Source organism: Sciurus vulgaris (genome assembly GCF_902686455.1).
Source record: "Sciurus vulgaris genome assembly, chromosome: 10".
Classification (NCBI taxonomy): Eukaryota; Metazoa; Chordata; class Mammalia; order Rodentia; family Sciuridae; genus Sciurus; species Sciurus vulgaris.
Genome location: NC_136470.1, coordinates 76,471,803 through 76,499,571, shown reverse-complemented (window position 1 = coordinate 76,499,571; position 27,769 = coordinate 76,471,803). Strand labels below are relative to the sequence as shown.

At 40.5% G+C, this 27,769-nt stretch overlaps 1 protein-coding gene and 1 pseudogene across 2 annotated transcripts in view; both read right to left on the bottom strand.

Annotated features, from left to right (window-relative positions):
- SLC51A (solute carrier family 51 member A) overlaps positions 1 to 27,769 on the bottom strand; it is a 120,059-nt gene that overhangs the window by 17,900 nt on the left and 74,390 nt on the right. Inside the window, exons 4-5 of the mRNA XM_079156302.1 lie at positions 1,933 to 2,002; positions 506 to 573 (exon numbers count right to left, since the gene is read on the bottom strand). Of these exons, the coding sequence (XP_079012428.1) occupies positions 506 to 546 (41 nt within the window). The 5' untranslated portion in view covers positions 547 to 573; positions 1,933 to 2,002. The remainder of the gene's footprint in view (positions 1 to 505; positions 574 to 1,932; positions 2,003 to 27,769) is intronic.
- LOC306671064 (large ribosomal subunit protein eL15-like) lies at positions 1,398 to 6,277 on the bottom strand (annotated as a pseudogene). The gene has a single exon. The product of its transcript is annotated as a large ribosomal subunit protein eL15-like (transcript).

The window sequence follows — 27,769 nt, the reverse complement described above, 5'->3', positions numbered from 1 at the left end:
GATTCGTCCATTTTCCCCTCAAGGCCCTGTTTCTTAGTAAGGGGAACTGGCCTGATTAGTGTGTAGGGTAAGCTTCCAGTTAGCTACAGGCAGGTCTGGCTGCTAAGCCCAAGGAACCCATGATTCTTTTAACACCCAATAGGGTAGCAACCCAGGGGCTAGCCAGGGAGAAACAGCAGATACCAGAGAAAGAATGGACTCTTAGCACCAGGGGTGGATCCCCTGTTGGCCAGGGGCTCTGTGCAAAGCCCCTACCTCTGGGATCATTCTCTACCCATACTGGGGGGTGGGGGGCGGAGTCCCTGATGTGATCACATGCTGGCTCCATTCCACAGTTTCTCTGAGGACCTTGGGGACAATCAGAGCATTTTTAATCCTTTATGCAGCCTGAATGCTGGGAGTCAAAGGGCTCTGGGAGGGAGGGAGGGAGAGACAGGTCAGAGCAACAAGAGCCAGTATTGATTAAAAGCTGGCTTCTGGCCCAGGGTCTGCCAGCCTCACTTACCTAGGGTCAAGTTTTATCTGAGTCCTGTCTGGCTCCATCATCTCCTTTCTCTCCCACTCTCCGAGTCACTGAAAGTGAAGAAGAACAGGCAGGGCCCAGAGGTTGGGGGCACAGAGGGGTGATCCTTCCTCACCCTGCAGTGCTACCAGCTCTTCCCAGGAATCAGGGTAGAAGGCAGGTGGAACGCTGATCTTCCTTGCTGACTACTCTCTCTCCTTCTGGTGCCAACCTCCTATCTAAGTCCACCCTGGAGGAATTTGATCCCCTAGCTGGCTGAGTTCCTGGACTCCTCCCTATCCTTAGGTGTAATCCCTCCTCCCTCCCTCAGACAAACGCCTTTAGCTACTTCTTGCCCTCCCCCAGCCCCATCCTACATCTTCCCTTAAAGACCTTCTAGGACTAGCTGGTCCCAAGACAAAAGTTCTCCTGACCAGGCCCAGGGTGGAGACAAAATTCTTACTCCTCCCTGCAAATCTCCTGGTCACCTGGAAGTGGGAGACTTAGGGCTAGACCTCACCAAGCCAACAGCTGTGTCAATGCTATTGACCTGGCATGTGAAAGGGAGGACTGGCTGGAAAGTTCAGAAGAGACCATAAAGATTTCTTCAAGGTTGGCTGGGCGTGAATATGCAGGCAAGAAGGGGGCTGCATTTAAAAGTCAGAGTTGCTGTGGGGGGAGGGGGGTTACAAGTTCAACTTTGGCAACTTAGTAAAATTTTGTCTCAAAATAAAAAGGGTTGGGGACTTAGCTTAGTGGTAGAGTACCCTGGATTCAAACCCTAGTACTGCAAGTTGCAGATTAAGATTTCTGAGCATTTTGACAGGTTTTGAAACACTGCCAGATTGTTTATGAACTATTGTTTTTTTTTTTGTTTTGTTTTTTTTTTTTTTTTTTTTTTTTTTTTTGATTGGTGGTTTCTCTTCTTTCTCCTAGTAGATTTAAACCCCTTTGAAACCAAACACAATGTTATGTCCCCACTAGGTTTCTGGCATGAAGCCTGACACATACTAAGTGCTCCTTAGATTTTGGTTGTATAAGGGATAAAATATTACAGCAGCAGCAGCCAATGGCTACTGAGCATGTGTGGTTTGCCAGATGCTGTGGGAATGCAGTATGCTCCTTATCTAAACCTTACTGACCACTCTTATAAAGTAAGTGCTATCTCTAGTCCCATTTTACAGATAAGGAAGCTGAGGTCAAAAGAGGTGAAGAAACAAAGAGAGTCACAGGGTGTGGAGACAGAGGTTCAGGGCAAGACTTTAGATCATGAGAAAAGGTCCCTTAAGAGGGTTGAGGGATTCCATTCTGGGAAGACAGATGCAACCACAGGAAGCAGTTATTGACATGACACCAGGAGGACATCCTATTCCTGTCCCCAAACACCTCAAAATATCTCTTGATGGTCAAGCAGAGTCTTCTAGTTTTACCCTCCTCCTGAAGTACAATGCTTGGAATCAGAGTGTAGTGATTCAGGAATCTCAGGATTCCTGTCACCTCCTGAGGTGGGGGTAAGGGCAGGAAAAAGAAGACAAGGACACCCTTCCCAGAGGGTTAATGACCTCAGCCCCACCCTGACAAAGGCACAAGCTGACTCAGCTTCCTGAAACCATTTCCAGTACAACATTCTCTGGGTCATTCATCTCTAGCTCAGTGAGAGGCCTTGAGTTTAAATGCTTGAACTTTAGACTTCCCTGGAGCTGATAACAGGGTGCTGAGGACTTCCCCCAAACTTCCTCAGGATGGAAGGATGGCCTAAGGGAGGGAGGTGGGGTTAGAAAGCAGGAGGAGGTGGGAGGGGTCTGTGGCTAACAGAGACTCAGTGTAGCTGCTGGGCACAGAAACTAAAAGACTAGTTAGCCACTTCAGGACAGACACTGACTGAAGAAGGCAGAAATGGCAGGGGGTCTGTGAGAGAGAGGCTTCAGCTCTAATGGGTGCTTCTGCCCCTCCCAAAGTCCCCAAGTAACCACTTTCTATACAAAGTGGCCCTCTGATTAGACCAGGGTGGTGCCCTGAGTCAAGACCTATCCACAGCTAAGGCCTGATGAGAGAAGACAACAGTAGGCCAGACAGGCTCTCCTCTTGCAGTTTTGGTCAGCTAGCTGTCAAACACAGGCTTTCTCTGAAAAAGAATCAACTACAAAACAAAATAAAACAACACAACAACAATAACAGAAACCCACTAGGATTTCTCCAATCTGTTTTCTGTTGTTTTTTTTTTCCTTTTTTTTACTGTCCTAAATTGTTTGTTAGGTATGGATTTTACAAACATCATACTTACATTAGCGGTAACAGTAGAGCTGGAGAGTACTGTGCCTTCTCCAAGCTGCACAGCGAGAACCACCAATCGTGTGGTGGAACTTGTGGCCCTTACCAAGGCCACGACTCTTACGGCCTGCAGATGTTAGGCCGCGCATCTCCCTGTGCTTGTGGACTGGTTTGGCAATCCATTGAGTGTCAGGATTCTTCTGATAGCTTTATGGAATGGATCAATGAGGATAACCTCAAAGACTTTGTATGTGGAATCATCGCCAATCCAGTAAGAATTCAGGAGTCTTAGAGCCCCCATGGTAGCATCTCAGCAATGGACTAAAGGCTTTAAAAGCAAATTTTAGCTGGTTAACACCATGATGGACAGGCTTGCCATATGTCGCACCCTTAGGAGCTGGGCGTTTGAGGCCACCACACTGCACATTAATCCTGTATATAACATAAAGTTGTTTGGTCTTATATCTCAGTCTGCGAGCTTTATGGGGCCGGGTGGGGCCGGGAGCCCCATAGAGCGCGGAGAGCTGGTGGTACTGCCAGCAGTGGACTCTCAGAAGAAAGTCATCACATCCGGCTCCTTCTTCCTCCATAGCTCCTGGATGTACTTGCATGTACCCATCTTGGCTCACTTGATGTCTGCCACCGGATGGAAAAGAAGGAACCTTTCTCCAATTGCTTCAATTTTCCTCAGGGCTTCTCAATTACTTGATCTTGAAAGGCTATTTTCTCTCTTTTAAAATTTTTCTTGTTGAGATAGAATTCACTTCAAATAAAATTCATTTTATATTTAAAAAATGTAAACCCTAGTAGTTTTTAATATATTCACAATGTTGGGGTTGAGATTAGTGTATGTGCAGCTCAGTGGCAGAGTATTTCCCAGCATGCATGAGGCCCTGGACACACTGCAATCAATCAATTGATCAATCAATAAACAATAAACAAATAAATAAATTTGCACAAGGTTGTATTCAGTATTAATCCAATTGCTGAATGTTTCCACCACTCTAAAAAGAAACCTCCTATTTCCAAATTCCCCTCTTCTCAACTTTCCTGGCAGCCACTACTCTGTTTTCTGTCTCTGTGAATTTGGCTATTCTGGGCATTTCATATAAATGGAACTATACAGGACTTTTAAAGATCATGTTTGTGAGCCAGGATTCCTGATCCAGAGACAATGGCCTGAAGGGAATGGAACCCAGAGGTGTCATCGGGAATAACTGCAATGAGATCATTGACAACTTTGATGATATGAACTTCTTGGAGGCCCTCTTCCATAGCATCTACACCTAAGGTTTGGAGAAGCCTCCTGCCAAGCAGCACTGAACAATTCTTCCTCATATCAAGGGTTCTGATGTGATTGCTCAGACCCAATTTGGAATCAGAAAAATGGCACATTTGCCAAATCATTTCTGTGGCAGAGTGAATTGAATCTGAAGGACAACCCAGCCTTTGTGCTTGCACCTGCTTAAGATTGGGCTTAGCAGATTCAGAATGTGGTCATGGGATTAGAAGATCACAAGGGTGTTTCCCATCATCCCTGCATTGAGGGCACCAACATGTGTGCTGAGGTGCCAAAGCTGCAGAGGGACGCTCCCTGCATCATTGTGAGTACCCTTGACCAAATGTTTGACATGATTAACTGGAAATACCTATCTCCCAAGTACATTAAGATGTTTGTACTGGATGAAACTGAAGAAATGCTAAGCCATGCATTTAAGGACCATATCCATGACATATTTCAAAAGTTTGACATCAATATCCAGGAGGTTTTGTTGTCAGTCACAGTGCCTTCTGATGTTCTTGAGGTGACCAGGAAATTCAGGAGGGACTTAATTCATGTTCTTATCAAGAAGGAGGATTTGGTTCTGGGGTCTATCTGCCATTTCTATGTGGAATGAGAGGAGAGGAAGCTGGATACACAGTTTGACTCGTATGGAACCCTGACCATCTCCCAGGCAGTCATGTTCATCAACACCTGAAGGAAGGTCAAGTGGCTCACTGAGATGTGTGCCCTAGGCTTTACTGTTTCTGCCATGACTGGAAACTTGGGCTGAAAGGAACAAGAAGTGATCATGAGGGAGCTCCATTCTGGCTCTAGCAGAGTATTGATTACCATGGACCTGCTAGACAGGCATTGATGTGTAGCAGGTTTCTTTAGTCATCATCTGGAACCTTCCCATTAAGAGGGAAATTGCAGGCCGGATATGGTGGTGCACACCTGTCATCCCATCGGCTTGGGAGGCTGAAGCAGGAGGATTGTGAGTTCAAAGCCTGCCTCAGCAACTTAGTGAGGCCCTAAGCAACTCAGTGAAACCCTGTCTCAAAATAAAATCTAAAAAGGCCTGGGGATATGGCTCAGTGGTTAAGTGCCCCTGGGTTCAATCCCTAGTAACTCCCCCTCAAACCCCCCAAAAAGGGGAAACTGCAGCCACAGGGTTTACTGTGGAGGACCTTTTGATTGCAAGGGTGTGGCTATTAACGTGATGACAGAAGACAGCAAGAGGCCCCTTCAAGATATCAAGACTTTCCACAACACCTCCACCTAGGAAATGCCACTCAGTGTTACCAACCTCATCTGAGAAGGCTGTTACCTAGCTCCAGGTCAAGGTTCAATTCTGAAGGGCTAAGGAGCAGCAGATGGGGAAGGGGAGGGAGCCAACAGATGGACACCTTTCATTTTTCCTTTGAATAAATGTCACTTTTTGAAGCAAAAGTAAGAATGGTACAGGGCTAGGGTTGTAGCTCAGTGGCAGAGCGCTTGTCTATCATGTGTGAGGTGCTGGGTTCGATCCTTAGCAACACATAAAAATAAGCAAATAAAATAAAGGCATTCTGTTCATCTACAACTACAGATTTTTTTTTAAATAGAACAAATATAATATGGGCATTTTGTATCTGGCTTCTTTCATTTAACATAGTGTTTGAAGGCTCATTCATGTTGTTGCCTATAGCATTACTTCAGCCCTTCTTATGGCTGAATGATATTCCCTTGCATGGTATGCCATATATATTTTGTTTTGTCCATTCATTGAGTTGACAAACATTTGTTTCCACTATTTGGCTATTATGACTAATGCTGCTATAGAATCATGTACAAGTTTTTGTGTGAACATATGGAATTGCTAGGTTTATACACCAACTATGTATAACATTTTAAGAACTATTTCCCGCAGTAGCTAAACCATTTTACATTCCCAGGAGCAATGTGAGTTAGTTCAGTTTTTCCACATCCTTGTCAATACCTTCTGTTTTCCTTCTTAAACTTTATTTTATTATAGCCATCCTAATGGATGTGAAGTGGTAGCTCAATATGGTTTCCATATCTATTTCCCTAATGACTAATTGTGTTAAATGCCTATTGGAATATCTTACCTATTTAAAAATTAGGCTATTTGTCTTTTTATTTTTGAGTTGTAAGAATTCTTTGTACATTTTGAATTCCAGACCCTTATCAGATATGTGATTTGCAAATATTTTCTCCCATTCCTTGGAATATCTTGTCACTTTCTTTTTTTTTTTTTTATTGTAAACAAATGGGATACATGTTGTTTCTCTGTTTGTATCTTGTCACTTTCTTAATGGGGTCCCTTGAAACACATTTTTACTTCTTTCCCACGTTTTAAAAATTGTGGTAAAATACACATAACAAAACTTACTATCTTAGCAATTTTTAAGTTCATTGTTCAGTGTTACTTAATGCATTCACAAGAGCAAAGAGAAAATACCCCAGTTTCCAGATGGAGCATCCAGATTAGAAGCATCCAGTGATCACCAGCTCCTCCAGGGGATAGAATCAAAACAACGGGGGAGCAGCCACTCTGAGATGGATGACCGAGGAGGGTGCTGAGGTTTGGATGTGAGCAGAAACTTGAAAAAACAAACAAAACAGACTTTGGAGAGTGAAACAGGGTGAGAAAGAGCACTTCAGTGCCAAAAAGCCTGGTGGTATGGCAGAGGGCTCCAGTAGAGGTGGAAAAAACAAACAGGGAAAGACCCAGAAGCACCGCAAGCACAGATCTCAGCGCCAGGCAGAAGTACCGTTCACATCGACTGGCCTGGGAACTTGCACAGCAGTTCCCTCTGCTTCCCAGAGTGGAATGGCAGCATAAGCTCAGGAGGCCATCCCGAGAAGGACTCGTCTGAGCTCACTGCTTTGGGAGTGAAAGGTCCTCCATCTTCCTGTCTCTGGGAACCAGCAGTTAAGGTCATACACTGATTCAGAGGGTGTTGGCCTTGAGAGCCAGTTTGGCTATGGGGGAAAGCATCCGAAATAAAACTGCTGTGAGCTCTATGTGGTGGGAAGTAGATCTGTGACACACAGAGAACAAATATCACTTTCCATTTAGGTCCATCAACTTGGGGAACCAGCTATAGGAGCTCTGTGGAATGAGTAGTTGCTTATTTATATGTGTGGGAGCTAAATTTCAGAACACCAGAGCCAGGAGGGTAGAGTACATGTGGGACCTGCCAATACCTCTTTTGTGGTGGCAAAATCAGACCTGGTTGTGAAATGAAATTACAAGAACATCACTGTAAGAGTTCAGTGCCTGGGGAAGGGGTCAGTTCCCCTCCCCTCTCTTAGGCTTTCCCCAGGAGGGTGCCTACCTTTTGCATTGTCAATAACTGCCCTAAGAGTCTGACTACTCCCTCCTGAAATGTAATCGATGTCTGTGAAGAGAGCTGTTTCTTCTTCTCTGTTCTGTGAGATGCTTTATGTTAGAGAACCTGCACAGGCCTTCAGCTGCATAGATTAGAATTTTTTTTTTTTTTTAAAGAGGAAAAAGCCCCAATGATAGGATGAGTCTAAGATGATGTCAAATAACCTATAAATATTGTGAGACACTGTGGATCAGTGCTCAGAATTTGGGGGTGCTAATCTCCTCTGGGCCTGCAGGCATAAAATAAAGTTTGGTTTCTCCCACTTTCCAAGTGCCGTCTTCTCCTTTCCACAACAATCCACCTTCAGCACAGGTGTTTGGGACCCGAGAGCATTTCCCCACTGTTGGAGCAGGTTTTGAGAAAGGGCAAGGAGACCCTGATGTGCTACAGCGATTGGCGTTGCTCTGCCCTAGGAGGGTGCAGAGACGATAAAACCAGAATAAAACGTTGCGGACAGAAATTGTATGTTCTACCCCTGAAGAGCTGGGCATCCAAGAGCTATTGCAACTGGCTCAGTCCACAAACTACTCCCTCTGCTTCCCAGGTGAACAACAAAAAGTAAATAAAAACAGCCTATGCCCTCTCCACGGGGCTCAGAGACTAAGAGCACTGAAAAAAAAAAAAAGATCTGTTTGGCATAGGCTGAGAACTACCTCTTCCTCTCACAATCACCTCCTTGGCCAAAAGACTTTCTTTTCTCTCTTTCTCTTTCTTTCTTTCTTTTTTTAAAATATATATTTTATTTTATTTTATTTTTACAGACTGAATTTTGCATTTTGATTCATTGTACACAAATGGGGTACAACTTTTCATTTCTATGGTTGTATACAATGTAGATTCACACCATTCATGTAATCATATATATAAATAGGGTAATACCGTCTGTTTCATTCTATTATCTTTCTGCCTCACACCCCCTTCCACCCCATTCCTCTACACCATCCAAAGTTTCTTCATTCTTCTCTTCCTCCCCGTCACCTCCCTCATTATATATTGACATCCATGTATCAGAGAAAACATTCGGACTTTGGTTTTTTGGGCTTGGCCTATTTCACTTAGCATGATATTTTCCAGCTTTGTCCACTTACCAGCAAATGCCATAATTTTATTCTTCTTTATGGCTGAGTACATTCCATTGTGTATATATACCACAGTTTCTTTATCCATTCATCAACTGAAGGGCATCTCAGTTGGTTCCACAATCTAGCTATTGTGAATTGAGCTCCTATGAACATTGATGAGGCTGCATTTTAGGTCCTCTGATTAATGCTGATTTTAAGTCCTGTAGGTATAAACTGAGGAGTTGGATAGCTGGGTCAAATGGTGGTTCCATTCCAAGTTTTCTGAGAAATCTTCATATTTCTTTCCAGAGTGCCTGCACCAATTTGCAACTCCACCAGCAATGTATGAGTGTGCCTTTTTCCCCACATCCATGCCAACACTTATTATTGCTTGTGTTCTTGATAATAGCCATTCTAATTGGAATTAGATGAAATCTTAGGGTGGTTTTAATTTGCATTTCTCTAATTACTAGGGATGATGAGCACTTTTTCATATATTTGTTGATCACCTGTATATCTTCCTCTGTGAAGTGTCTGCCCAGTTCCTTAGCCCATTTATTGATTGGGTTCTTTGTATTTTGGGTGTAAAGTTTTTTAAGTTCTTTATAAACTTTGGAGATTAGTACTCTGTCTGAGGTGTGTGTGTAAAAGATTTTCTCCCACTCTGTAGGCTCTCTTTTCACATTATTGATTGTTTCCTTTGCTGAGAAAAAGCTTTTTAGTTTGAATCTATCCCATTCATTGATTCTTGCTTTTATTTCTTGTGCTATGGGGGTCTTGTTAAGGAAGTCTGGTCCTAAGTCAAAGTGATGGAGATTTGGGCCTACTTTTTCTTCTATTTGGTGAAGGGTCTCAGGTCTAATTCCTAGATCCTTGATCCATTTTAAGTTGAGTTTTGTACAGGGTGAGAGATAGGGATTTAATTTCATCTTACTATATATGGATTTCCAGTTTTGTCAGCACCATTTGTTGAACAGGTTATCTTTTCTCTATTGTAAGTTTTTAGCACCCTTGTCTAGTATGAGGTTACTGTACTTATGTGGGTATGTCTCTGTGTCTTCTATCATGTCCCATTGGTCTACCTGTCTATTTTGGTGCCAATACCATGCTGTTTTTGTTACCATTGCTCTATAGTAGAGTTTAAGATCTGGTATTGGGATACCTCCTGCATCCCTTTCCTGCCCAGGATTGCTTTGACTATTCTGAGTCTTTTGTTCTTCCAGATGAATTTCATGATTATTTTCTCTATTTCTATGAAAAATGACATTGGGATTTTAATTGGAATTGTGTTAAATCTGTATAGCATATTTGGAAATATGATCATTTTGATATTAATTCTGCCTATCCAAGAACATGGGAGTTCTTTCCATCTTCTAAGGTCTCCTTCAGTTTCTTTCTTTAGTGTTCTGTAGTTTTCATTGTAGAGGTCTTTCACCTCTTTGGTTAGATTGATTCCCAAGTATTTTATTTTTTTTGAGGCTATTATGAATGGAGTTGTTTTCCTCATTTCCCTTTCAGATGTTTAATCACTTATGAATAAAAATGCTTTAGATTTATGTTTGTTGATTTTATATCCTGCTATTTTGCAGAATTCATTGATTAGATCTAGAAGTTTTCTGGTGGAGTCTTGTGGATTCTCTAAATATAAAATCATGTCATTGGCAAATAGTGACAGCTTGAGTTCTTTTCCTATTCATATCCCTTTAATTTCTTTGGTCTGTCTAATTGCTCTGGCTAGTATTTCAAGGATAATGTTGAATAGAAGTGGTGAAAGAGGGCATCCCTGTCTTATTCCTGTTTTTAAAGGGAAGGCTTTCAGTTTTTCTCCATCAAGAATGATATTGGCCACAGGCTTAGCATAAATAGCCTTTACAATGTTAAGGTATGTTCCTACTATCCCTATTTTTTCTTGTGTTTTGAGCATGAAGGGGTATTATATTTTGTCAATTGCTTTCTCTGCATCTATTGAAATTATCATATGATTCTTAACTTTAAGTCTATTGATGTGATGAATTACATTTATTGATTTCCAGATGTTGAAGTAAACATGTATCTCTGGGATGAACACCACTTGATTGTGGTGCACTCTCTTCCTAATAATTTTTTTTTTATTGTAAACAAATGGGATACATGTTGTTTCAGTTTGTACATGGAGTAACAGCATACCATTTGCATATTCATATATTTACATAGAGTAATGATGTTTGATTCATTCCATTATTTTTTCCTTCCCCCCCAACCCCACCCACCTCTCTTTTCCCTCTATACAGTCCCTCCTTCCTATATTCTTGTCCCCCTCCCACCCCCCATTAAGTGTCATCATCCGCTTATCAGTGAGATCATTCCTCTTTTGGATTTTTGAGATTGGCTTATCTCACTTAGCATGATATTCTCCAATTTCATCCATTTGCCTACAAATGCCATAATTTTGTTATTCTTTATAGCTGAGTAATATTCCGTTGTATATATATATACGACAGTTTCTTTATCCATTCATCAATTGAAGGGCATCTAGGTTGGTTCCACAATCTGGCTATTGTGAATTGAGCAGCTATGAACATTGATGTGGCTGTATCTCTGTAGTATACTGATTTTAAGTCCTTTGGGTATAAGCCAAGGAGTGGGATAGCTGGGTCAAATGGTAGGTCCATTCCAAGTGTTCTAAGGAATCTCCACACTGCTTTCCAGAGTGGCTGCACTAATTTGCAGCCCCACCAGCAATGTATGAGTGTACCTTTTTCCCCACATCCTCTCCAACACGTATTGTTGCTTGTATTCTTGATAATAGCCATTTTAATTGGGGTTAGATGGAATCTTAGTGTAGTTTTGATTTGCATTTCTCTTATTACTAAAGATGGTGAACATTTTTTCATATGTTTGTTGATTGCTTGTACATCTTCTTCTGTGAAGTGTCTGTTCATATCCTTAGCCCATTTGTTGATTGGGTTATTTGTATTCTTGGTGTAGAGTTTTTTGAGATCTCTACATATTCTGGAAATTAGTGCTCTATCTGAAGTATGAGTGGCAAAGATGTTCTCCCACTCTGCAGGCTCTCTCTTCGCATTGCTGATAGTGTCCTTTGCTGAGAGAAAGCTATTTAGTTTGAATCTGTCCCAGTTATTAATTCTTGCTTTTATTTCTTGTGCTATGGGAGTCCTGTTAAGGAAGTCTGATCCTAAGCCAACAAGGTGAAGATTTGGACCTACTTTTTCTTCTATAAGATGCAGGGTCTCTGGTCTGATTTCAAAGTCCTTGATCCATTGTGAGTTGAGTTTTGTGCAGGGTGAGAGATAGGGGTTTAGTTTTATTCTGTTGCATATGGATTTCCAGTTTTCCCAGCACCATTTGTTGAAGAGGCTATCTTTTCTCGATTGCATATTTTTGGCACCTTTGTCTACTATGAGAAAATTGTATTTATTTGGATTTGTGTCTGTATCCTCTATTCAATACCATTGATCTACCTGTCTATTTTGGTGCCAATACCATGCCATTTTTGTTACTATTGCTTTGTAGTATAGTTGAAGTTCTGGTATTGATATACCCCCTGTTTCATTCTTCCTGCTAAGGATTGTTTTAGCTATTCTGGGTTTCTTATTCTTCCAGCTGAATTTCGTGATTGCTTGCTCTATTTCTGTGAGGTACATCATTGGAATTTAAATTGGAATTGCATTGAATCTGTATAGCACTTTTGGTAGTATGGCCATTTTGACAATATTAATTCTGCCTATCCAAGAACATGGGAGATCTTTCCATCTTCTAAGGTCTTTCTTAATTTCTTTCTTCAATGTTTTGTAGTTTTCATTGTAGAGATCTTTTACCTCTTTGGTTAGATTGATACCTAAGTATTTTATTTTTTTTGAGGCTATTGCAAATGGGGTTGTTTTCCTGATTTCCCTTTCAGGTTTCGTCGCTTGTGTATAAAAATGCTGTAGATTTATGTGTGTTGATTTTATAGCCTGCTATTTTGCTGAATTCATTGATGAGGTCTAGAAGTTTTCTGGAGGAGGTTTTTGGATCCTCTAAATAGAGAATGTCATCCGATGTCATCGGCAAATAGTGGCACCTTAAGTTCCTCTTTTCCTATTCGTATCCCTTTAATTTCTTTAGTCTGCCTAATTGCTCTGGCTAGAATTTCGAGGACAATGTTGAATAGAAGTGGTGAAAGAGGACATCCCTGTCTTGTTCCCGTTTTTAAAGGGAATGCTTTCAGTTTTTCTCCATTAAGAATGATGTTGGCCATGGGCTTAGCATAAATAGCCTTTACAATGTTCAGGTATGTTCCTACTATTCCTATTTTTCCTACAGTTTAGAGCATGAAGGGGTGTTGTATTTTGTTGAATGCTTTCTCTGCGTCAATTGAAATAACCATATGATTCTTATCCTTAAGTCTATTGACATGATGGATTACATTTATTCATTTACGAATGTTGAACCATCCTTGCATTCCAGGGATGAACCCCACTTGTTCGTGGTGCACAATTTTCTTAATATGTTTTTGGATACGGTTTGCCAACATTTTGTTAAGGATCTTTGCATCTATATTCATCAAGGATATTGGTCTAAAATTTTCTTTCCTTGATGTGTCTTTTCCTGGTTTGACTATGAGGGTAATATTAGCTTCATAGAATGAGTTTGGTAGGGTACCCTCCTTTTCTATTTTCTGGAATACTTTGAGAAGAATTGGAATGAGCTCTGCTTTGAAGGTCTTGTAGAACTCAGCTGAGAATCCGTCTGGTCTTGGGCTTTTCTTGGATGGTAGATTTTTAATGGCTTCTTCTATTTCATTGCTCGATATTGATCTGTTTAAATCGTGTATGTCCTCCTGGTTCAGTTTGGGAGGAGCATATGTCTCTAGAAATTTGTCAATGTCTTTGGTAGTTTCTATTTTGTTGGAATACAGATTTTCAAAGTAGCTTCTTATTATGTTCTGTATCTCAATGGTGTCTGTCGTGATATTTCCTTTTGCATCATATATTTTAGTAATTTGAGTCTTCTCTCTCCTTCTCTTTGTTAGTGTGGCTAAGGGTTTATCTATTTTTTTTACTTTCTCAAGGAACCAACTTTTTGTTATGTCAATTTTTTGAATAGTTTCTTTTGTTTCAATTTCATTGATTTCAGCTCTGATTTTAATTATTTCCTGTCTTCTACTACTTTTGCTGTTATTCTGTTCTTCTTTTTTCTAGGGCTTTGAGCTGTAATGTTAGGTCATTTAATTGTTGACTTTTCATTCTTTTCTGGAATGCGCTTCATGCAATGAATTTTCCTCTTAGTACCGCTTTCATAGTGTCCCAGAGATTTTGATATGTTGTATCATCATTCTCATTGACCTCTAAGAATTTTTTTATCTCCTCCCTGATGTTTTTTGTTATCCATGTTTCATTCAATAGCATATTATTTAGTCTCCAAGTGTCAGAGCAATTTCCTTTTTTTTTATTTTGTCATTGATTTCTATTCTCAGTCCATTATGATCTGATAGAACACAAGGCAGTATCTCTATTTTTTTGCATTTCCTAAGGGCTACTTTGTGGCATAACACATGGTCTGTTTTTGAGAAGGTTCCATGTGCTGCTGAGAAGAAAGTGTATCCTCTCATTGATGGATGGAATATTCTATATATGTCTACTAAGTCTAGGTTATTGATTGTGTTATTGAGTTCTATGGTTTCTTTGGATGGATTTTGTTTGGAAGATCTATCTAGTTGTGACTGTGGTGCATTAAATTCGCCCAGAATTATTGTGTTGTGGTCTATGTGATTCCTGAAATTGAGAAGGATTTGTTTGATGTACAGGGATGCACCATTGTTTGGGGAATAAATATTTACTATCGTTATGTCTTCCCGATTTATGGTTCCCTTAAGCAGTATGAAATGTCCTTCTTTATCCCTTCTGACTAACTTTGGCTTGAAGTCCACTTTCTCTGATATAAGGATGGAAACCCCCGCTTTTTTACTCAGTCCATGTGCATGGTAGGTTTTTTCCCATCCTTTCACCTTTAGCCTGTGGATGTCTTTTTCTATGAGATGAGTCCTTTGCAGGCAGCATATTATTGGGTCTTTCTTTTTAATCCATTCTGCCAATCTATGTCTTTTGATTGATGAGTTTAGGCCATTAACGTTCAGGGTTATTATTGAGAAATGGTTTGTATTCCCAGTCATTTGGCTTAGTTTTGGTTTTTATTTATTTTATTTATTTATTTTTTTTATTTATTTATTTTTTTATTGTAAACAAATGGGATACATGTTGTTTCTCTGTTTGTACATGGCGTAAAGGCATACCATTTGTGTAATCATAAATTTACATAGAGTAATGTTGTTTGATTCATTCTGTTATTTTTTCCCTTCCCCCCACCCCTCCCACCCCTCTTTACCCTCTATACAGTCCTTCCTTCCTCCATACTTGCCCCCCTCCCTAACCCTAACTCTAACCCTAACACTAACCCTTCCCTCCCCCCCATTATGTGTCATCCTCCACTTATTAGCGATATCATTCGTCCTTTGGCTTTTTGAGATTGGCTTATCTCACTTAGCATGATATTCTCCAATTTCATCCATTTGCCTGCAAATGCCATAATTTTATCATTCTTTATGGCTGAGTAATATTCCATTGTATATATATACCACAGTTTCTTTATCCACTCATCAATTGAAGGGCATCTAGGTTGGTTCCACAGTCTGGCTATTGTGAATTGAGCAGCTATGAACATTGATGTGGCTGTGTCTCTGTAGTATGCTGATTTTAAGTCCTTTGGGTATAGGCCAAGGAGTGGGATAGCTGGGTCAAATGGAGGGTCCATTCCAAGTTTTCTAAGGAATCTCCACACTGCTTTCCAGAGTGGCTGCACTAATTTGCAGCCCCACCAGCAATGTATGAGTGTACCTTTCTCCCCACATCCTCGTCAACACCTGTTGTTGCTCGTATTCTTGATAATCGCCATTCTAATTGGGGTGAGATGGAATCTTAGGGTGGTTTTGATTTGCATTTCTCTTATTACTAGAGATGTTGAACATTTTTCCATATGTTTGTTGATTGCTTGTAGATCTTCTTCTGTGAAGTGTCTATTCATTTCCTTAGCCCATTTGTCGACTGGATTATTTGAATTCTTGGAGTAAAGTTTTTTGAGTTCTTTATAGATTCTGGAGATTAGTGCTCTATCTGAAGTATGATTGGCAAAGATATTCTCCCATTCTGTAGGCTCTTTCTTCGCATTGCTGATAGTTTCCTTTGCTGAGAGAAAGCTTTTTAGTTTGAATCTATCCCAGTGGTTGATTCTAGCTTTTATTTCTTGTGCTATGGGAGTCCTGTTAAGGAAGTCTGATCCTAGACCAACAAGGTGAAGATTTGGACCTACTTTTTCTTCTATAATCTGCAGGGTCTCTGGTCTGATTCCGAGGTCCTTAATCCATTTTGAGTTTAGTTTCGTGCATGGTGAGAGACATGGGTTTAGTTTCATTCTGTTGCATATGGATTTCCAATTCTCCCAGCACCATTTGTTGAAGAGGCTATCTTTTCTCGATTGCATATTTTTGGCACCTTTGTCTAGTATGAGAAAATTGTATTTATTTGGGTTTGTGTCCGTGTCCTCTATTCTATACCATTGATCTACCTTTCTATTTTGGTACCAATACCATGCTGTTTTTGTTACTATTGCTTTGTAGTAGAGTTGAAGATCTGGTATTGCAATACCCCCTGTTTCACTCTTCCTGCTAAGTATTGCTTTAGCTATTCTGGGTTTCTTATTCTTCCAGATGAATTGCATAATTGCTTGCTCTATTTCTGTAAGGTACATCATTGGGATTTTAATTGGAATTGCATTGAATTTGTATAGCACTTTAGGTAGTATGGCCATTTTGACAATATTAATTCTTCTTATCCAAGAACATGGAAGATCTTTCCATCTTCTAAGGTGTTCTTTAATTTCTTTCTTTAGTGTTGTATAGTTCTCATTGTAGAGGTCTTTCACCTCTTTTGTGAGATTGATTCCCAAGTATTTTATTTTTTTCGAGGCTATTGTGAATGGGGTAGTTTTCCTAATTTCTCTTTCTGAAGATTCATCATTTATGTATAAAAATGCGTTGGATTTATGGGCATTGATCTTGTAACCTGCTACTTTACTGAATTCACTTATGAGTTCTAAGAGTTTTCTGGTGGAATTTCCAGGTTCCTCTAAATATATAATCATGTCATCAGCGAACAGGGATAGTTTGAGTTCTTCTTTCCCAATTCGTATCCCTTTAATCTCTTTGGCTTGTCTAATTGCTCTGGCCAGAGTCTCAAGAACAATGTTGAATAGAAGTGGTGAAAGAGGGCATCCCTGCCTTGTTCCAGTTTTTAGGGGGAATGCTTTCAGTTTTTCACCATTTAGAATGATATTAGCCATGGGCTTAGCATAAATGGCCTTCACAATGTTAAGGAATGTTCCCACTATCCCTATTTTTTCTAGTGTTTTGAGCATGAAGGGGTGCTGTATTTTATCAAATGCTTTTTCTGCATCTATTGAAATAATCATGTGATTCTTGACTTTAAGTCTATTAATGTGGTGAATTACATTTATTGATTTCCTGATGTTGAACCAACCTTGCATCCCTGGGATGAAACCCACTTGATCATGGTGCACTATCTTTTTAATATGTTTTTGTATGCGATTTGCTAAAATTTTGTTGAGAATTTTTGCATCGATGTTCATTAAGGATATTGGTCTGAAATTTTCTTTCCTTGATGAATCTCTGTCTGGTTTAGGTATCAGGGTGATATTGGCTTCATAGAATGAGTTTGGGAGGGTTCCCTCCTCTTCTATTTTATGGAATACTTTGAGAAGTATTGGAATGAGCTCTTCTTTAAAGGTTTTGTAGAACTCGGCTGAGAACCCATCTGGTCCCGGACTTTTCTTTGTTGGTAGGCTTTTGATGACTTCTTCTATTTCAGTACTTGAAATTGGTCTATTTAAATTGTTTATGTCCTCCTTGTTCAGTTTAGGCAATTCATATGTCTCTAGAAACCTGTTGATGCCTTCAAAATTTTCTATTTTGTTGGAGTATAGATTTTCAAAATAGCTTCTAATTATGTTTTGTATTTCAATCCTGTCTGTTGTGATATTTCCTTGTTCATTCCGAATTTTAGTGATTTGGGTTTTCTCTCGTCTTCTCTTTGTTAGTGTGGCTAAAGGTTTATCAATTTTGTTTATTTTTTCGAAGAACCAACTATTTATTTTGTCAATTTTTTGTATTGTTTCTTTTGTTTCAATTTCATTGATTTCAGCTCTGAGTTTAACTATTTCCTGTCTTCTACTACTTTTGATGCTGGTCTGTTCTTCTTTTTCTAGGGCTTTGAGCTGTAGTGTTAGGTCGTTTATTTGTTGAGTTTTACTTCTTTTATTAAATGCGCTCCATGAAATAAATTTCCCTCTAAGTACTGCTTTCATAATGTCCCAGAGATTTTGATATGATGTTTCTTTGTTCTCATTTACCTCTAAGAATTTTTTAATTTCCTTCCTAATATCTTCTGTTATCCATTCATCATATAATAGCATATTGTTTAATCTCCAGATGTTGGAATAGTTTCTGTGTTTTACTCTTTCATTTATTTCTAACTTCAATCCATTATGATCTGATAGAATACAAGGTAGTGTCTCTATCTTCTTGTATTTGCTAACATTAACTTTGTGGCATAATATATGGTCTATTTTAGAGAAGGATCCATGTGCTGCTGAGAAGAAAGTGTATTCGCTCTTGGTTGGATGGTATATTCTATAAATGTCCGTTAAGTCTAAATTATTGATTGTGTTATTGAGATCTATGGTTTCTTTGTTCAATTTTTGTCTGGAAGATCTGTCCAGTGGTGAGAGAGATCACCTAGTATTATTGTGTTATGGTCTATTTGGTTTCTGAAATTGAGAAGGATTTGTTTGACATACATGGATGAGCCACTGTTTGGGGCATAGATGTTTATGATTGTTATATCTTGCTGATTTATGCTTCCCTTAAGCAGTATGAAATGACCTTCTTTATCCCTTCTGACTAACTTTGGCTTGAAGTCCACATTATCGGAAATGAGGATGGATACTCCAGCTTTTTTGCTGAGTCCATGTGCATGGTATGTTTTTCCCCATCCTTTCACCTTTAGTCTATGGGTATCTTTTTCTATGAGGTGAGTCTCTTGCAGGCAACATATTGTTGGATCTTTCTTTTTAATCCAATCTGCCAGTCTATGTCTTTTGATTGATGAATTCAGGCCATTAACATTCAGGGTTATTATAGAGATATGATTTGGTTTCCCGATCATTTGGTTCATTTTTAAAATTTTATTTATTTATTTGTTTGACACAACTTGTTTCCTCCTTTATTTGACAATTCCTTTAGGATAATTCCTCCCTTTGCTGATTTGCTTCTTTGTTTTTCATCTCTTCCTCATGGAATATTTTGCTGAGAATGTTCTGTAATGCTGGCTTTCTTTTTGTAAATTCTTTTAGCTTTTGTTTATCATGGAAGGATTTTATTTCATCGTCAAATTTGAAGGTAAGTTTTGCTGGGTATAAGATTCTTGGTTGGCATCCATTTTCTTTCAGGGCTTGGTAAATGTTGTTCCTGGCCCTTCTAGCTTTTAGGGTCTGGATTGAAAAATCTGCTGATATCCGTATTGGTTTCCCCCTGAATGTAATTTGGTTCTTTTCTCTCACAGCCTTTAAAATTCTGTCTTTATTTTGTATGTTCGGTATTTTCATTATAATGTGCCTTGGTGTGGGTCTGTTGTAATTTTGTGTATTTGGAGTCCTATAAGCCTCTTGAACTTGAGTTTCCATTTCATTCTTCAGATTTGGGAAATTTTCTGATATTATTTCATTGAATAGGTTGTTCATTCCTTTGGCTTGTTTCTCTAGGCCTTCCTCAATCCCAATAATTCTTAAATTTGGCCTTTTCATGATATCCCATAGTTCTTGTAGATTCTGTTCATGATTTCTTACCATCTTCTCTGTTTGTTCAACTTTGTTTTCAAGGTTAAATATTTTGTCTTCAATGTCTGAGGTTCTGTCTTCCAGGTGTTCTATCCTATTTGATATGCTTTCTATGGAGTTCTTAATTTGGTTTATTGTTTCCTTCATGTCAAGGATTTCTGTTTGTTTTTTTTTTTCAATATCTCTAACTCTTTATTGAAATGATCTTTTGCTTCCTGTATTTGCTCTTTTAACTGTCGATTGGTGCGATCAATCAATGCTTGCATTTGCTCTTTCATCTCATCATTCAGTACGTGCATTTGCTCTTTCATCTCATCGTTTGCTTCTCTGATCATTTTAATTATGTACATTCTGAACTCCTTTTCTGTCATTTCTTCTGCCATGCTGTCACTGGGTTTTATTGATGTAACATCTAGATTTGTTTGCAGCATTTTCTTTCCTTGTTTTCTCATATTGTTCAGGTATCAGAGGACCGCTGAGATATTGCAGATTTCCTCTATTGACTTACAATGTCCCTGAAGATTTCTATATATATCCCCCCTTAGCCTTCAGTAGGCTGAAGTCTTGGAGGAAGTTGATAATGCGGTGCTCCACAAGGAAGCTGCCTCTCTAGGAGTGGTGGCCTTCAGGTGGGGTATAATCCCTGCTAGTGGGCAGAGGTGCCTCCACTTGCTGACCGATGGTCATCCAAAGGGGACCTAGGCTGTGGGCTGAGGCAAGGCCTGTTTGGGCCTGAGTCTCTGGTTTTACCGTCCTTGTGGGGAAACCTCACCCAGCAGGGAAGACTCACCCGGTGGGGAGGTCTCACTGGTCAGTTCCCTCCTCGAGGTTCCCCTCAATTTACAGCTACCGCCTGGGCTGGGCTGCCTTCCTCTGCAAAGTTCCCAGGGGCCCGGCCCTACCTCCTGGGCCTGGGAGCCTCACCCTTCGCAGATGACTCTCCCTAGGCTGCCCTTCCTCAGAGAATCTGCCCGCAGGCCTGGAACCTTCGCTCCGCCCTAAGCCTGTCTCTGTGCGGTTCTTCCACCAAGAAGCCTCCTAGATCCTGGGACCCTGCTCTGCACCTAATCGCCTGGCTATGCGGCCCCTCCTCTGAGCAGCCACCTGGGGCCCTGTACAATCGCTCTGAATCCCAGAGACCTCCCACACGCCTCTTCCTCCAGATAGCCACCCAGTATTCCGGTGCGGTTACTAGGAGTCCAAGAAACTCACTGCGTGCCTCCACCTCCATCAACCACCCGTAGCCCTGGGCAATCAATCACTCCGAGTCGAAGTGACCCTCCTCGTTCCTCCTCCTTCTCCAGATAACCCCCGGGGTGTTCAGGAGCGGTCGCTCTGAGTGGCTCTGAGTCCACGTGACCCGCAGCACAGGTCCTCTGGGCAACCGCCCGGAGCTCTGGTGCGGCCACTCAAGACCAAGCGTCCCACCACACTTCTCCTCCAGGCAGCCCCCCTGTGTTCAGGAGCTGTCACTTTTAAGTCCAAACAACTCACCACTCGCCTTCTCCTCTGAGCAGCCGCCTGGAGCGCTAATGCAGTCACTGCGAGTCCAAAGGACCCGCCGCGCTCCTCCTCCTCCTCCTCCTACTCCTCTGGGCAGGCCCCGGGGTTCAGAAGTGGTCTGAGTCCAAACAGCTCGCCACGCAGCCCCTTCTCTGGCAACCGCCTGTAGCTCTGGTGTAGTCACCCCGAATCCAAGCGGCCGCGCTCCTATTCCTCCTCCTCGTCCTCAGGGCAGGCCCCGGTGTTCAGAAGCGTTGTTCTGAGTCCAAACAGCTCGCTGCGCAGCTTCTCCTCTGGCAACCGCCTGTAGCTCTGGTGCAGTCACTCCGAATCCAAGTGGCCACGCTCCTCCTCCTCCTCCTCCTCAGGGCAGGCCCCGGTGTCCTGAGTCCACACAGCTCTCCTCGCCACTCTTCCCCTGGGCAGCCGCCGGAGCCCCAGTGGTTGCTCCGAGTCCCAGCGCTGTGCCGAGCGGCCTCCTTTACGGCGCTCCCAGCTGTCCGAGTTCACTGCTCCAGCGGGGGGAGGGGCATCTCGCCGGCAGTTCTACTTCACAAAGTTTCCTGCGTTCCGGGACCACCGTCCCTTCCGGGATGCCTCCCCAGGGGGTGAGAGTCACCCGGCTGCTTTGAGTTGGTCCCAAGCGTCTCAATATCTCCTCTTTTGAATCCTGAGTCCTGGAGCAACATGAAATGCAGCCACCTTCTAGGCCGCCATCTTGAAACCCCCAGTTTTGGTTTTTAATTTGGCTTGGTTTCTCCTTTGAGTGGTTTTTCTCTAAGGTAGTTCCTCCCTTTTCTGACCTCCATTGTTTTTCATTTCCTCCTCATGGAATATTTTGTTGAGAACATTCTATAGTGCAGGCTTTCTATTTGTAAATTCTTTTAACTTTTGTTTATCATGGAAGCATTTTATTTCATCTTCAAATCTGAAGGTTAGTTTGCTGGGCATAGGATTCTTGGTTGGCAACCATGTTCTTTCAGAGCTTGAAATATGTTGGTCCAGGCCCTTCTAGCTTTTAGAGTCTGGGTTGAGAAGTCGGCTGCTATCCGTATTGGTCTCCCCCTATATGTAATCTGATGCTTTTCTCTTGCGGCCTTCAAAATCCGATCTTTATTTTGAATGTTAGGCATTTTCATTATAATGTGCTTTGGTGTGGATCTGTTGTGATTCTGTGCATTTGGTGTTCTGTAAGCCTCTTGTATTTGATTTTCCATTTCATTCTTCAGGTTTGGGAAATTTTCTGCTATTATTTCATTGAATAGGTTGTATATTCCTTTGGTTTGTATCTCTGTGCCTTCCTCAATCCCAATAATTCTTAAATTTGGTCTTTTCATGATGTCCCATAGTTCTTGGAGATTCTGTTATGATTTCTCACCATCTTCTCTGTTTGGGCAACTTTATTTTCAAGATTAAATATTTTGTCTTCATTGTCTGAGGTTCTGTCTTCCAAGTGGTCTAGTCTGTTGGTGATGTTTTCCATTGAGTTTTTTATTTGGTTTATTGTCTCCTTCATTTCAAGGATTTCCGTTTGGTTTTTTTCAAGAATCTCTATCTCTTTGTTGAAATGATCTTTTGCTTCCTGCAGGTGGTCTTTTGGCTTATTGGTATTATCATTCATTGCCTGCATTTGCTCTCTTATCTCATCCTTTGCTTCACGAATCATCTTAATCATGTATAATCTGAACTCCATTTCTGAATTTCTTCTAACAGACTGTCATTGGGTTCTATTACTATGGAATCTAGATTTGTTTGGATCATTTTCTTCCCTCGTTTTTTCATGTTGTTCATGTATCTTCCCCTCTAGCAGTGCAGATCTGAGGTATTGCAGTTTTCCTCCTATAGGCTTATAGTGGCCCTATAGGTTTCCAAAGCCCTTTCTTTAAGGGGGAGATCAATATTAGCAGTGCCCAAATCAGACACTATGCAATCCTAGACCAAATAGCCCCTATGTGGACAATAACAAAATTGTCACAATAAACAAAATGAGTTCAAATGTTATCTTTGGTAAAACAAACACGTTTGCAATAACAAAGAGAATGCAGAGGGATGTAGAATATGGCTGTTAATGGGATAAGAAAAGAATATACAGATGTTTTAGAAAATAGAAAGGATGAGAGTGTAATCAAAAGAAATCGGATGTTAGCATGCAAATAAAGGAGAAAGAGACTCTGAGGGAACAGGTAAACAGAAGGAAAAGAAAGCAAGAAACGTAAAGAAATAAAAACTTAAATTTTTTTGAAAAGGAGAAAAAAGAAAATCTACTGTGTAACAGTTATATACTAATGAAACCTCCCAGTGTACAGTAGCCCGATGTATGAAAAGTACCTGACAATGAGCTTCAAGCCTCCAGCAGGTGTCTCAGGATGGGATTTGCCCCACCCGAAGATCAGAGCTACAGCTTCCAGAATTATCTAAGATGGCTGCTCTGGCTTCCAAATGTGTTGGCAAATGGGGAGCTGCAGCTCAGGATTGGATGTAGTCAGCTGGAGGTCCTGGAGACAGGATGCAGTTGGTCTGGCAGGGGTCCTGGAGGTCGGGTGTGTTGGTGTGGTTGGGGGATCCTGGAGGCCAGGTGCAATCAGTCGGTCTGGGTTCCCAGTGATAGGGTGCAGTCAGTTGGTCTGGGGGTCCTGGCGACAGGGAGCAGTCAGTTGATGTGAGGGCCTCAGAGGCAGGGGGTGATCGGTTGGGCTGAGGGATCCTGGAGACGGGGCTCAGTCAGTCCGGTCAGGGGTCCTACAGGGCCTGGCTGTTGTCTCAAAATGGCGGCAGCCACGTGTAATCAAACCTGCAGGTACTGTAACAGTGAACTTCCAGGCAGCAGCAGGCAGCTGGTTCTCCACTGGCGATCTGCGGTCAGTCTGCTGGCAGCGAGAAACAGATATCCTCTGCTTGAATCCGGCGTTACGGAGCGACAAGGAATGCAACCTCCCTCTAGTCTGCCATCTTGGATCCCCCTAATACTTTTTTGTATGCGATTTGCCAGAATTTTATTAAGGATTTTTGCATCTATGTTCATCAGAGATATAGGTCTAAAGTTTTCTTTCCTTGATGTGTCTTTGTCTGGTTTTGGTTAGAGTGATACTAACTTCATAGAATGAGTTTGGAAGGGTTCCCTCCTTTTCTATTTCCTGGAATACTTTGAGGAGTATTGGAATGAGTTCTTCTTTGAAGGTCTTGTAGAACTCAGCTGAGAATCTGTCTGGCCCTGGGCTTTTCTTGGTTGGTAGGCTTTTGATGGCTTCTTCTATTTCATTGCTTGAAATTCATCTGTTTAAATTGTGTATGTCCTCCTGGTTCAGTTTGGGAGGATCATATGTCTCTAGAAATTTGTCAATGTCTTCGAGATTTTCTATTTTGTTGGAATATAGATTTTCAAATTAGCTTCTCATTATGTTATGTATTTCAGTGTTGTCTGTCATGATATTTCCTTTTTCATCATGAATTTTAGTAATTTGAGTCTTCTCTCTCCTTCTCTTTGTTAGTGTTTACCCATTTTGTTTACTTTTTCAAAGAACCAACGTTTTGTTTTGCCCATTTTTTAAAATGTTTTTTAATGTTTTATTAGCACATTATAGCTATACAATAATAGTGGGGTAAAGTCTGACATATTCATACATGCATATAATTTACATGAAAATATGAGAACTTGGATAGAGATCAAAAGTTTTGTAGTAATTCCTTATTAAATATGTGTCAGTCAGTTTTTCAACATTGTGACCAAAATACACAAGAAAAACTTAGAGGAGAAAAGTTTATATTGACTCATGGTTCCAGAGGTTTAGGCCATGGTCAGCCCACTCTGTTGCTCTGGGTCTAAAGTGAGACAGAACAAATCATGGCAGAAAGGCCAGTTGAAGGGAAGTTGCTCCATTGATGCCAGCAAGAAAACAGAGAGAGGGAGAAGAGGTAGAGGGAAAGGGCTGCAGAAAAGATGCACTCTTCTAGGGCATGCCCCCAGTGACCCACCTCCTTCAGCAATGCCCTACATACCTACAGTTTCCATCCAGTCAGTCCATTTAAACTAGGATAGTGATTAGATTACAGGTGTCATAATCCAATCATTTTGTCTGTAAATATTTCTGCATTAACCCAGGAGGTTTTGGGGGCAGTTCATATCCAAACCATAACAAAATGCAACTCTTTTGAAAAACATTTCCAAAAACATGAATGTTCTGGGAAGGTGCAGTGGTGCACATTTGTAATCCTAGTGACTTGGGAGGCTGAGGCAGGAGAATTGCAATTTCAAGGCCAGCGTCAGCAATTTAGTGAGACCCTCAACAACTTAATGATATCCTCTCTCAAAATAAAAAATAAAAATGGCCCATATTTTGAATTGTTCCTTTTGTTTCAATTTCATTGATTTCAGCTCTGATTTTAATTATTTCCTGTATTCTACTACTTTTGGTATTGTTCTGTTCTTCTTTTTTAGGGCTTTGAGATGTAGTGTTATGTCATTTTTTTGTTGACTTTTTATTCTTTTCTTGAATGTGCTCCATGCAGTGAATTTTCCTCTTAGTACTGCTTTCATAGTGCCCCAGAGATTTTGACATGTTGTATCATTGTTCTCATTCACCTCTAAGAATTTTTTTTTATCTCCTCCCTGATGTTTTCTGTTATCCATGTTTCATTCAATAGCATATTATTTAGTCTCCAGATGTTGGAGTAATTCCTCTTTTTCATTTTGTCATTGATTTCTACTCTCAGTCCATTATGATCTGATAGAACACAAGGTAGTATCCCTATTTTTTTGCATTTTAAGGGCTGCTTTGTGGTATAACATATGGTCTATTTTAGAGAAGTTTCCTTGTACTGCGAGAAGAAAGTGTATTTGCTCGTTGATGGATGGAATATTCTATATATGTCTGTTAAGTCTAAGTTATTGATTGTGTTCTTGAGTTCTACGGTTTCTTTGTTTAGTTTTTGTTTGGAAGATCTATCCAGTGGTGACAACGGTGTGTTAAAGTCACCCAGAATTATTGTGTTGTGGTCTATTTGATTCCTGGAATTGAGAAGTATTTGTTTGATGTACATGGATGCACCATTGTTTGGGGCATAAATATTTACTATCGTTGTGTCTTCCTGATTTATGGGTTCCCTTAAGCAGTACGAAATGTCCTTCTTTATCCCTTCTGACTAACTTTGGCTTGAAGTCCACTTTATCTGATATAAGGATGCAAACCCTCCTTTTTTACCAAGACTGTGTGTATGGTAGCTTTTTCCCCATCCTTTCACCTTCCTTTAGTCTGTGGGTATCTTTTTCTATGAGATGAGTCTCTTGAAGGCAGCATATTGTTGGGTCTCTCTTTTTAATCCAATCTGCCAGTCTATGTCTTTTGATTGATGAGTTTAGGCCATTAACATTCAGGGTTGGGGCTGGGGAGATGGCTCAGTCGGTAGAGTGCTTGCCTTGTAAGCATAGGGCCCTGGGTTCGATCCCCAGCACCCCCCCCCCCAAAAAAAAAAAAGGAAAAAAAAATTCAGGGTTCTATTGAGATATGATTTGTATTCCCAGTCATTTGGGCTTATTTTTGGTTTTTAACTTGATTTGGTTTCTCCTTTGGTTTTTTTCCTTTAAGGTAGTTCCTCCCTTTGCTAACCTATATTGTTGTTTTTCATTTCCTCCTCATGGACTATTTTGCTGAGAATATTCTGTAGCGCAGGCTTTCTATTTGTAAATTCTTTTAACTTTTGTTTATCATGGAAGCATTTTTATTTCATCTTCAAATCTCAAGGTTAGTTTTGCTGGGTATAGGATTCTTGGTTGGCAACTATGTTCTTTCAGAGCTTGAAATATGTTGTACTAGGCCCTTCTAGCTTTTAGAATCTGGGCTAAAAATTCTGCTGATATCTGTATCAGTTTCCCTTTATATGTAAGCTGCTGCTTTTTCTCTCACAGGCTTCAAAATTCTATCTTTATTTTGTATGTTAGGCATTCTCATTATAATGTGCCTTGGTGTGGATCTGTTGTGTTCTGTAATCCTCTTGTATTTGATTTTCCATTTCATTCTTCAGGTTTGGAAATTTTTCTGCTATTATTTCATTGAATAGGTTGTTCATTCCTTTGGTTTGTATCTCTGTGCCTTCCTCAATCCTGATAATTCTTAAATTTGGTCTTTTCATGATGTCCCGTAGTTCTTGAAGGTTCTGTTCATGATTTGCTACCATCTTCTCTGTTTAGTCAACTTTATTTTCAAGATTAAATTTTTTTTCATTATCTGAGGTTCTGTCTTCCAAGTGGTCTAATCTGTTGGTGATGCTTTCCATTGAATTTTTTATTTGGTTTATTGTTTCCTTCATTTTGAGTATTTCCATTTGGTTTTTTTGAGAATCTGTATCTCTTTGTTGAAATGATCTTTTGCTTCCCGCAGTTGTTCGTTCAACTGCTTATTGGAGTGATCATTCATTGCCTGCATTTGCTCTCTTCTCTCATCCTTTGCTTCACAAATCATTTTAATTATGTATATTCTGAACTCTGTTTCTGACATTTCTTCTACCATACTGTCACTGGGTTCTATTACTATAGAATCTAGGTTTGTTTGGAACATTTTCTCTCCTTGTTTTTTCATGTCATTCATGTATCTTCCCCTCTAGCAGTACAGATCTGGGGTATTGCAGTTTCCCCCCATAGGCTTATAGTGACTCTATAGGATTCCAAAATCTTTTCTTTAAGGGGGAGATCAATATTTGTAGCACCCAGTACAGACAATATGCAGCCCTAAACCAAGTAGCCCCTATGAAGATGTTAACAATATTGACATAGTAAACAGAGAGGATGAGACCAATTATTATCTACAGTATAACAAATAGATTTGCAACAACA